Below are 12,191 nucleotides of genomic sequence, written 5' to 3'. Positions count from 1 at the left end.
CCCAAGTCCACAACCCAAATCCAAAACCCAAATAAAATCCGAACCGAAACCAAACCAAACCAAAACCAAATCAAGTCCACAACCCAAGTCCACAACCCAAATCCAAAACCCAAATAAAATCCAAACCTAAAACCAAACCAAGTCCACATAAAGAACCCAAACCCAACTCAAATCAAGTCCACAACCCAAATCCAAAACCCAAATAAAATCCAAACCAAGTCACATAGAGAACCAAACCTCAGACTCAAATCATAGTCCACAAATTCAAATCCAAACCCAAAACTCAAATCCAACTTGTCTAACTTAGGCTCATGAACCTAAGTTCGTGAACGCAAATCCCAATTCTATACCCAATTCATGAATCAATCTCATGAACCAAACTCATAAACCAAGTCATGAACCACAACCAAATCCATGAACCTCACCCAAGTTCGTGAACCAAACACCACGGATCATACCCAAGTTCATGAATCAAGGCCTATGAACCAAAATAAACCAAGTTCATAAACTATATCCAATATATCCCAACTTCATAAACCATAAACCAGATCATGAATCATGAAATCAAGTCCATAAACCAAGATTCATGAGCCAAGTTCATAACCTTACCCATGAACCAAAAACAAGCCTCATCGACCAAATCCCATGAGCCCAAAACCCAATCATCATGGACCAAATGCCATGAACCAAAACTAAATCTCATGGACCACAATCCCATGAACCGAACCAAACCTCATGGACCAAATCCCATGAACCACAACTAAATCTCATGGACCAAACCCCATAAACCATGCACCAAATCTCATGGACCAAATCCCATGAACCATACATCAAACTTGATACCCATATCCCATGAACCAATACCCAAATCTCATAAACCAATACCCAAATCCCATGAACCAATACCCAGATCTCATACCCATATCTCATGAACTAATTAGACTCTAATACATAGAGTTTAATATCGATCAGGTCTTAACACATATACTTAGGGCCTAATCAACCTCAAATCCAACTGAATCCTAATACATATACTTAGGATTCAATAAACCGAGATACGATCCATCTCATCCAATCTATAAAGGTCTCTTAATCGAAGGTGCCCCAATCTCAAGGGGGTAATTAACAGTAGATGCTTGCATCTGTTGGAAGCCATGGACTCGCAATACCTGATACCCATATACATATAAATACTCATCTGAATCATGAATACTACCCCACGGCACCGAAAATTCCATCGACCGTGCGAGGTGCGTCATTCGTGGTGGCAGACAATGTACAAGCAGTATGTAATGCATAGCATTTTAAATATATATAAATATACATTGAGTATAATAATACAACACAAATTCACGAATATATACACACATTACTCATATACTAAACAGAAAGCAAGAACATTCAATATTGCTAGATATGAGGAATATAAGCACGTCATTACATTATTGTCAATTTACATGCAGTGCTACAATAGTAACAAGAAAAATATGAAAGATTGTTAAATCACTGTTTATAATTCGACACTCCCGAACAAGCAGGTACAACACATATCAATTTTGAATCTGTAACAGTACAGTGAATACAATGGATGCTGATTTCATGTGGGCGGTGCTCTTCCACCGTGCTGAAATTGATGTTCCTGCGGGATTTTCTTTTCCTGCAACTGTTTAAAAGGTTAATAGGATCAATTTAAAGCCAAGAATACAATACGCATATATAGATTGTATCAAGACTTTGTCAATACCTGTTGCAAATGAGTCGGATGTGGCATGTGCGTCTGAGCGGCCAGATTTTGATTTGAAGATTGAGGACTAATATCCACTCTATGAGGATACATGATAGGATCTGATGATACAGATATATTTTTGGGGCCCCACGTTGTCTGATATTAAAAGAAAGAAAATTTAAACCATATTATTTGTATATAGATAAAATTGTATTAAAGAACCGTCCATAAGAAATATAATTTCTATTACTGTTACGATAATGGCTGGGCCGGTGTGTACACCGATCCCATAAGGTAAGTCACTTGGCGACGAATTGTTAATCTTAGGACTTTGTAGATGAACCTGTTTTAATAAATCAATTGGTTTTGTAGAATAAGAGATCCAGAATTTTAAAAACAAATAGTCAAATCATACTATATTGAATATTAGAAAAAAAAAATCTAGATATAGTAATGCATAAAATATTTACACTCTGTTGGGAGGAGGTCGAGTGAGATGATGAGAGACGATTATAGATGGAACATTCACCATTATATATCTTGTCCCCACAATGTTGCCCAACCTGTTAAAATATATCATGAATAATTATCAATCATTGTCGTCTATTGTATATTAGAATCCAACAAAAAAATTGATTAAGATAGGTCAAGATATACCTGTTGCTTATTGCCTTTCATCTTCAACCGTCGTACAACTTTATCGGTCATTGACTCTTTTCTTTTGCTTGGCGGGCGGCCTTTACTGCGAACTGGTAGCGGGCTTAGAACTCTCCGGTCATTACTTCTATCATCCGATGCACCATTCGAAGGTGTTGCCGCAATCAGCGAATATTCAATATCATTGCTCCCCTTGGATGATGAAGTGTATTCCAATTTGGTCTTCAAATCTCGCAACGTACGTAATGCAACTTCACATTTCTCATCGGACTCAGCAGCTATGTCTGCAATGTCATACATATTACTACATACTACTTCGTATCGATAAATTTCAGCGGTGCTCCCTAAGTTCTTATGCCATGTCTTCACGCGGGTATACCTCCGTCTGACGTCCTTCCTCCATCGTGTTAATATGTAAGAATTTGGGACAATCATCAACTTCCTATAAACTAGGACGACAATTGAATGTCGACATACAATACCTTTATACTCAAATAGACGGCAAATACAACTTACTAGAGAGCCACCCTCATCAAAATATACTGTGAAAGCTGTATCTTTACCTCCGACGCCATACTCATTAACTTGATAAGAATACGCATTGCCCTTCGAAGACAGTAAGGATGTCTCGCAATGCATTAATTCCTTAAGCTCTGCCTGAAATTCTCTAAATTTCGCAATCGTGTACACATCTTGAAATTGTTTCTCAAATACATAACGGCTGATACACGGTATGACTGACCTGAATGATTTGTAGTCTAATTCTGCTTCTTTTTCAGCTTTATTCTTTATAGCGCTTTCATATTGCTCAACAAATTGTTTTAATGAAGTTTTCAAGTTCACATATCCATCAAAAAATGCATTTATACTTTCGCTTCGCTGTGTTGTGAACATTCCAGCCCAAAATGTATCCTTTACATAAACTGGTATCTACTTACGTCTTTCCTCGTACAGGCCTGACAACCATTCATTATTTTGAAGTCCGTAACAAGTTATCATTCTCTTCCATTTTTCCTTAAATTCAATTTCTGTCAGTGATTCATAAATAGCATCCATCATAATGCTCTTAATCGAATGATATTCGTCATAGCTTCTTAGCTTCTCTAGTATTTTCTTTGTAATGTGCCATAAGCACTATCGATGCCGAGTATCAGGAAAGACACGTGTGATAGCATTTTGCATCGCTTTATCTTGATCTGTGATTAATGCTTTGGGGGCACACTCGGACATGCATGACAACCAATTCCGAAAGAGCCATACAAACGATTTTGTATCTTCAGTGGAGAGTAGGCTGCATCCCAACAAGATCAACTGTCCATGATGGTTAACACCAACGAAAGGGGCAAATGGCATACCGTACTTATTTGTTAGATATGTCGAGTCGAAAGTAATTACATCTCCGAAACATTCATATGCCGCTCTACTCCGAGCATCTGCCCAAAAGACATTGCGAAGCCGAGAATCATCGTCTAGATCTATAGCATAAAAAAAGTTTCCATTTCTCTCTTGCATTTCTCTAAAATAATTACAAATTGCCTCGCCGTCACCTTCACCAAGTCGTAGCCGACGGACTTTTTCAATATAATTACGAGCATCTTTCTCTCCAAATGTTAAGTTTTCATACCCACCAGCTTCAACAGCAATAGAATTAAAATTTTTGTTCAATCTGATTCCAGCACGATCATTAAGATCAAGCCGCCTCTTGATGTTCGGATCTATAACTCGATTGCAGGGAAAAAATTGAGACTTATAAGGACTTAGGATGTGATTATGCTCAAGTACAATTTTACTTATTACACAAGATGAATCCGCATTTATTACCACATTTATCCTCGCAAGACAGTTCGTCTTCACCAACGATGGACGAGGACGAAGATTCGTCACGGTCCGATGCATTTTTCCATGACGAGAGCATGCGATTATTACATACGTAGCCTTGCCATCAGTCATTTTAGTTATCCTCTTTACAACTTCAAATCCTGATTCTTGTGCTTAATGCTTATAGAAATTAAAAACGGCTTCAAAATTGATAAAAGACATTCCAATTTCTGGTGCCGAAATATTTACGTCTCTGACCTCACTGTTTCTTTCTTCATCCATCTAAAAAATGTTCAATTCAAATAATTAGTCAACCCAGAAATTTAACAAAATTGCTCACCTGTAACCTGTAAGACATCACATGCAGTCGAAATACACAATTGGAATAATGGTGGCCGGGCAAACTATTTATCAAAATCAATACATCTAAATTAATAATGTATACACCACATTCTACTATGTCCTAAAAATGAATCATTGTGGCATAACAATATAATACAAGTATTTTATTATAAGCACATCCTAAACGTTTTAGTTAGTGCATGACAAATGTGAAGACAAAGAACTCCAATGAGATAGTCGCAACTTATCAGTCTTATTCTTAAGACTGATAAGATAAAGCTCACTTGAATTACAAGCCATTCACACATCATATAAAAGAGACATAAGTTTTTGCAGCTCAAGGACAAGCATCATATACTGGAAGTAATTGGACAGTGTGGACTAGAAGTAAGGAATCGCAGCTAGTAAATTGAGCACACTTGGACAGCAATTATGCATAAGAGACGAATAGTTGGACTTTCATGTTATATAGAATATTACTGATCAACCTGTCTGAACTGGCTAGTGAATTGGCCTCGCTAGTTCCAAGATAATAATATTTCAGCATCAATACAGGAAGAGCAATAAATTTGCAAAATCAACTTTGAGAAATCACTTATATACTTTATTTATGATGCATCTAAACAAATGTAAGTAAAACAAAGGTGACAAAGGCGAAGTTCATTAAATGTACTCCAGTAGTAAACTAGTTAGTTGTCATTGTCATTAGGATTGAAATTTTTAAATTCAAAACTTTTTTCCACCTATGAGGAAACTGCACCACGGGATCTCGACCTTTTAGCATAGTTTTACTTTGGTCACGAACCTTTCAATTGTTAAATTAGAACTCTAGCATTTGTGTTGTGTCCCAATTTTACCTTTTTCACTTAAATTCCTCCATCTTCTCACGTTCATCATTACTTATACACTCAACGGTATAACAACATAAAAAAAGAAACCAGTTTCATTAAACATTAAAGATCACTAATTCTCTGCGATCAAATGCTTACAACATCACAATCAACTAATTTGTAATAACTACAACATTAACCTAAGTCACACACATCCACTGAGAAATAGAAAGGGGAGATTTACCAAATGCAAGATGCTAATCAAGGCGCCATCCGCATCCGGCCACTTGGACACCAAATCAAACATGAAGTTCCCCTCGCCGATCACAACTCTGCAAGAAGCATCGCTTTGAAGCCCACCCAATCTCAAACCAGCGCTTCCCCTCTCAGAAACTACAAATCAAAGACGAAGTTCCCCTCACTCTCGCTCTCGCTTTCTCTCGCGGAGGTCGCCTCTGTCTCGCTCAAGCTCTCCTCTCTCTCGCTCTATCGCTCGTAGGCCTTTCTCTCTCTAGCTCGCAGGCGCCAGAAAAGAGGAGTGAGGCGCCCCTCTCTCGCTCGAGATCTTCTCTCTCTCGCTCTATCGCTCAACCCTCTTTCTCTCTAACCCGCAAGCGCTGGAAAAAAGGAGAGAGATCAAAAAAGGGGGAAAAGAGTGAGGAGGAAGAAAATGGGAGTGAGGATAACACTGATTTTTTTTTTTTCAAAAGCTAACTAATATCAGCCATTGGATAGGATAGTTGTAGGATGTACAACCCAAGATGGGTTGTACCAGTAGCACTACTCTAAGGCTGCGTTTGGTTGGAGGGATATCCCAGAGCAAGGCGGGATATCCCTCCAAACACAATGTTTTTTGGAACAACCGGGTTGTTCCCGGCTTAACGGGTTGTTCCGGGAACAACCCGTTAAGCTTGTTCTCCCTTTTAAGAAGCTGGAACAAGAGATTTTGGCTTCTTTTTTTTTCTGGCCTTTTAATTGTTTATACTTTATTTTAATTAATTTCAAATAAATTAAATGAATGCTCAAATTTAATAAATAAATATTAGTATAAATATTATTTTTATGATAATATATTATACTTAAATTTTATTATATAATATAAATTAATTAAATTTGATATATTTTTTATTTTATTAAACTCTATCATTTATACTTTAATATTTAATTATATATATATTTTTTATTTGTATTAAAATTTATACTAATTATTAATTAAAAATATAGGGATATTGTTAGTATTATACTTTATTCATTAATATATTATGAATAAATTATATAAAATAAATTATTACATAAAATAAATTATTATATATAATAAAATAAAATATATTATTTTAAATTAGATTCTTACATAAAATATTATATTATAAATTACTATATGAAATAATTTTATAAATAATTTTATATAAAATATACTAATATAAATTAATTATTTTATTTTTAAAAATATATTTAGACGTTGTTGTAGACTTTTTATCCAAACGCTATTAAGGATATCCTCTAGAATATCCTCGAATGCATCCAAATACAAATTTACAATTGTTCTATCTTGTACCGGAATATCCCCTGTTTTCGGGAACAACAAAAGTTGTTCTCCAAAATTTAGTTCTCGAACCAAACGCAGTCTAAAAATAAAAATTTAGTTGGTCTAATTTTAAAATAAAAATTTGGAAGAGGGCTGCTTCGCAAAAATCGCCGCTATGCGCAGCTTCGCCGCCGTTTTGGCCTAAAGAGAACGAAAAGCGCCCATTTAGCCGTCGAGAGAGCGAGGAAAACCTCTCAACGGGCTTTTTTTGCAAATAGCCCCCTGATTAATTTTATTTTTAAAATTAGCCCTGTCAAAATTTTATTTGCAAAAATGGCCCTGGCCCCGCCACGCAAGCGCCACGTCAGCGCCACGCGGGCGGGGCTGGGCCATGTGTTTAAGTTGAACACGGTGAACCATTCACCGTGTTCAATACAAGGTTTTTGTATTGGACACGGTGAATCATTCACCGTGTCCAATACAAATACCTCCAACTTAGCCAAAAATGACTAAGTTTTGAATGTTTGTATTGGACACGGTGAATCATTCACCGTGTTCAATTATTTGTATTGGACACGGTGATTCATTCACCGTGTCCAATACAAATACCTCGCAGTTAACCATTTTGTATTGGACACGGTGAACCATTCACCGTGTCTAATACAAAAACCTTGTATTGAACACGGTGAATGGTTCACCGTATTCAACTTAAACACATGGCCCAGCCCCGCCCGCGTGGCGCTGACGTGGCGCTGACGTGGTGGGACCAGGGCCATTTTTGCAAATAAATTTTTGATAGGGCCAATTTTAAAAAAAAAATTAGTTAGGGGGCTATTTGCAAAAAAAGCCCCCTCTCAACAGTTCTCAGTATCTGCGAAACCCTATTTCCCGCCCAGGGCGACGCAAGGGCTTCGGCTATTCTCTCCTCTCCGCCTACATTTTCTTCTCCAATTGTTGGTGTCCAACAATGGCGGAAGAGGAGGTCGAGATGGAAACGGAGAGCGAGGAGGCCTCGGCGGGAGCGATCCCTTTCCAGCTCCAGTTCGACAAGCCCATCCCCTTTCAGGTGATGCGATCGCACCTACACGTCTTTTCTCTTCCCCGAATCTAGATTTGGAACGAATCGGAGTCCCAAAAACCCTGACTGTCTTTTGGAGATTTTGTTTTCTTCATTATTTGCTGCTGTTCCTATTGGCGGTCCGTTCTTTAAAACTCGTTTAAATTTCAAGTTCGATTGGATAAAACGACGGATAGATCTGACCAGTCGTCCATGAAGTGGCAGCCACAATAAATTACGTTGATGTAAGTTGCGGAAACTCTTGTGCTGCTTGCTGACTAAAGTCTGAAAATCTTGTGTACACGACTATTTTTGGTTTATCATGATCTTTAGCAGCATGGAATGGAATTATGTGTGCTCTCTATTTTCTAAATTTCATTCTGTTTCCTTTTGGATTCATAGGTTTCTTCATGGCGCACAGTCTGGAGAAAAGTTTTATTTATTTATTTATTTATTTATTTATTTTTATTCTAGTTTTTGTTGATATATATACTGATTTTTTTTTTTAAATTTTTTGAAATTCGTATGCAGATAAAAATGTCGGTGTGGAATCCAGAGAAGGATCTGCTTGCTATGGTCACTGAAGATTCCAAGGTCCTCCTCCATCGCTTCAACTGGCAAAGGCTTTGGACCATAGTCCCAGGTTACTATCTACTCTTCCCCGTTCTAGGCGTCTGAAAATTTGTCTTTCAAAACTCTGTGGTGACAAATGTACGTACGCTGCACTCGGCTGCATGTATTTTCATGTTGACCGTTGACTGCAAATATCTGCCACTTGTTTAATGTCCTTGATTTTGTATCATGTTGATTGTTTCACATTTCAAATAGTTTTTTAGCTGATCTTGCAAAATTAGGTCTCAGTCCTCGTCTCATTTTATTCCAAGCTCTGTCTATCCTGGATTGTCTATGCTTGTTCACAAGTAACGATGAGTACAACAATGTTGCTCTTGCTTCCTCTATCTGTCATCTACCTCTGTATATCTCAAACCATGTTAATGTTATAATTGCGACTAAATGTCGTGCCATTGTTTTAGACTTTGAGCAATGCTTTGGATCTAGTTTGCCTTAGAGAGAATGTCTTGAATTGCCCTGACCTGAACTTGGTTTAAGTTATCGAGCTAACTTTAAGTAAACTAGCTTAATATCTTGTCTTGTCATCTGAACTAGAACTATTAATAGCTTGTGGTTGATTTATCTAGATGGTGAACAATCACACAAGAGTAGATGATTTGCGAATTTAATATCTCTAATAATGCATGATGACAATAATATATCTGAATTCTAGTGCAGAAAGTGTTTGTTGTACAAATACTCACCATAGATGTCATGCTTAGGTGAAATGGAATGTTGTATTCATGATAAATAAATGGCTGTTCGACCGTCAACTGTAGCTAGATAGTTTTTTCCTATGAATCAACTAGCTTGTTGTTCTTATGGGAAGTTCGTCAAGAAGGCATCAAATTTTTCGCCACCTTAATCCACCAACAATATGTCTCAAATCCACGAAAAAGCCTCCACACGTCAAATCCACAATGCGCACGTCGAATCCACAATGCACACTCCGTCCAGAGCAACTAGAAGAAGGGTTGGTGGTGATTCTTCGCTTAGAATATCACATAATCACTTTTGAAGAGATTTTTAAGCGATGGTTAGATAAATTCAATGTGAGAACGAAAAATTAAGGCAACTTGAATTGATCCGGAAGAGGCTTTATGGAAGAAAAAAATGAAATTAAAGCCTCTAGGATTGCTCTCTAGTATATGTTTTGTGGATTATCACGTTTGAGAACGCTTGGATACATATTTATAGTTTGGAACACATAAAAGTCGGATTAGAACTCTAATTCCCAACGTGGAAAGTAGTTTCTGAAAATTGAAATGGTTTCTGTAATACCGCACCGTGAACAATAACCCAAGAAGAGAAAATTGGATAAATCATCTTGAGTTTCGGAACATGAATAGACCAAGAAATGACATTATATAAAGTGTCAATTTCTAGAATTCAATATTAGTTTTCTAAACATAGTGGGAATACTTGTTTTCTAGCATTCTATTTCTGAAGAAACTAAAATCTTATTCCAAAACTTCAGTGGAATAATCTTGTTTTCCTGCCCTCGCGACTGGCTCCTAGGGTACCTCGGTGGCCTCCCAGAATGCGTCTAACTTGCACTCTCGGCCGCGGGCCTCTTTCCCTTACCCTTGTCTAAGTCCTCTTGATGCTCCTGAACATCCACCGCGCCGTTCTCCACAATGAGCGCGTGGTCTACCACATCTCTGTAAGTCTGGAGGTTGGAGGATTGCACAAACCGAAAAATCGACGGCCGAAGTCCACGCTCGAAAATACGGGCCTTGTCCTCGTCATCCCGCACAACGAAGGGCACACAATGCAAGAGTCGGGAGAACTCCCGCTCAAACTTTGCCACAGGCCGATCCCCCTGGCGCAAGCTGCGCAAATCCTTTTCCATCCGCCTGTTGACGCTCTCCGGAAAATACTTGGACATCAAAAGCTCCTTAAACCGTCTCCAAGTGATCGCCGATAGATCCGTGTTCAGGTTGTCCCGAATGTCCGTCCACTAGCGATAGGCCTCGCCGTCAAGGTGGTGAGTGGCGAGCCAAACTCTATCACGCTCCTCCACAAAGGTGTCATGGAATAATTTTTCCATATGCATAAGCCACTTCTCCACGATCTAGTGGTCCACTTTCTCTCCGTCGAAGATCCGGGGATTGCACCTCTTGAACTCGTTGAGGCGATCCATAAGCCGGTCCCGCTCCACTCCCTCAACCATCATCAGGAAAATCGTTCCCGCCATAGGCACCTGAGCCGGTGGTACCGCATCAACCTCCTCTCGAGGCTCAACAATGGGCGCCACTCGTGGAACACCGGGCGCGGGGGACCCGCGGTGCCACATCCTCAACCGGCGCGGGTGGTGGGGGAACCTGAGCCTCCCTCGCCGCTGACTGCTGAAGAAGCAAGTCCTCTAGTAGCTTCATTCGTGCCTCCTGTCGGCGCGACGCATTGGCCTACTGCTTAGCTGCTGCTGCCTGCTGACTCACCAAGTCAATAAGGACCGCAAGTTGGGTTCTCAACTCACGGACCTCACTAGATCCGGAGGTAGCGAAGGTCTCCGCCTCCTCAAATTTTGCAGCATTATCCGCTCCAACAGACTTAGAGCGAGTCGTCGGCATTATCACTACAATAACATAAAAGCGCAAGTTAATAAAACCCACGCTATCGCAACCCCACTCAACGAAAATAATACCCAAAATCATGCGAAAATAAGGAAGAGTCCTTTACTACTAACTCCTGATGTTACGTTGTCGGCCGCCAACGTAACCCTCCATGAAGTTAGAAGCCATACACTTCAATTAAACTCGAACATTTTTTAGAGTTAATATAAAATCCAATCATAATACTTTCGCTTACAAGTCAAATAGACCCTGTCTCTCACGAGCCTATTTCCTATAGTTTAACCGGCCTAAGGTTTGCTAGGTCTACTAAGACTCAACCCTAGGCTCTGATACCAATATAATCTGTCATGCCTCGGGACCCAGCGGAAGCCCGCCCGGTGCGTGTCCCGCCATATGCCTACACATATAGGGGGTCTACAATAATGCGATAAACGAAGCAAGAAAGAAAGCATCTAATAGATTATCAGAGCATAATGAGATCTAAATTCTAATAACAAATGGAAGCAAATAAAACTGAATAACTATCATAAACTAAAAGTTAGGTATATCAAGAGAACCACAAGATACAACTAAATACAAAATGGTGGTCTTATACATCGGGTACAAAAGTCTCTCTCTCTCTCCAACTATACAAAAAGGAGAGATAATCACCTAGAAGCAACGTACTCCGCTATCTAGCTAGACGCGACCCCTTTGCCGCGATCTCTAGCCTCTTCCGGTGCGGATGGCTCTGAAATAAAAATAACAATATAGAGGGCGTAAGAACTATTAAACAATAGTTCCCAGTGGGTAAGCCGCCAACATCAGCGAAATACACCACTAGGCTATAGAGGCAAAAGTAGTAAATAAAGCTAAAGTAAACAACACGTAAATTTTGCAAGTTTATGTTGAAGCATAAAAAAAAAAAAAGAGAGGAATAAAAGAAGAAAAAGAAAAAAAAAGGAGAGAGAAAGAAATAAAAAATAGAGATGATTTATGAGATTATCCATGCACCAGGTGCATGGATAAAATTTAAATTTTGAACATGCACCGGATTGCGAAAAAAATA

At 38.8% G+C, this 12,191-nt stretch overlaps 1 protein-coding gene and 1 pseudogene across 12 annotated transcripts in view; one reads left to right on the top strand and one right to left on the bottom strand.

Annotated features, from left to right (window-relative positions):
- On the bottom strand, positions 2,050–4,333 carry LOC109711663 (annotated as a pseudogene).
- The window catches only part of LOC109711878 (anaphase-promoting complex subunit 4), a 58,715-nt gene continuing 54,270 nt past the window's right edge, over positions 7,747–12,191 (top strand). For 6 of the 12 annotated variants that reach the window (XR_002216699.1, XR_002216697.1, XR_002216698.1 and 3 more), the window contains exons 1-2: positions 7,749–7,964; positions 8,487–8,598. Coding sequence is in view for 5 of the 12 variants with exons in the window: in XM_020235223.1 (XP_020090812.1) it covers positions 7,866–7,964; positions 8,487–8,598 (211 nt within the window). In the remaining 7 variants the exon portion in view is untranslated. Of the gene's footprint in view, positions 7,965–8,486; positions 8,599–12,191 lie in introns of those variants that run through there. The other 6 variants (XR_002216700.1, XR_002216701.1, XM_020235224.1 and 3 more) reach the window with 4 other exon arrangements.

This window comes from Ananas comosus, linkage group 6 (genome assembly GCF_001540865.1).
Source record: "Ananas comosus cultivar F153 linkage group 6, ASM154086v1, whole genome shotgun sequence".
Taxonomy (NCBI): Eukaryota; Viridiplantae; Streptophyta; class Magnoliopsida; order Poales; family Bromeliaceae; genus Ananas; species Ananas comosus.
This window is presented reverse-complemented; position numbering and strand designations above follow the sequence as displayed.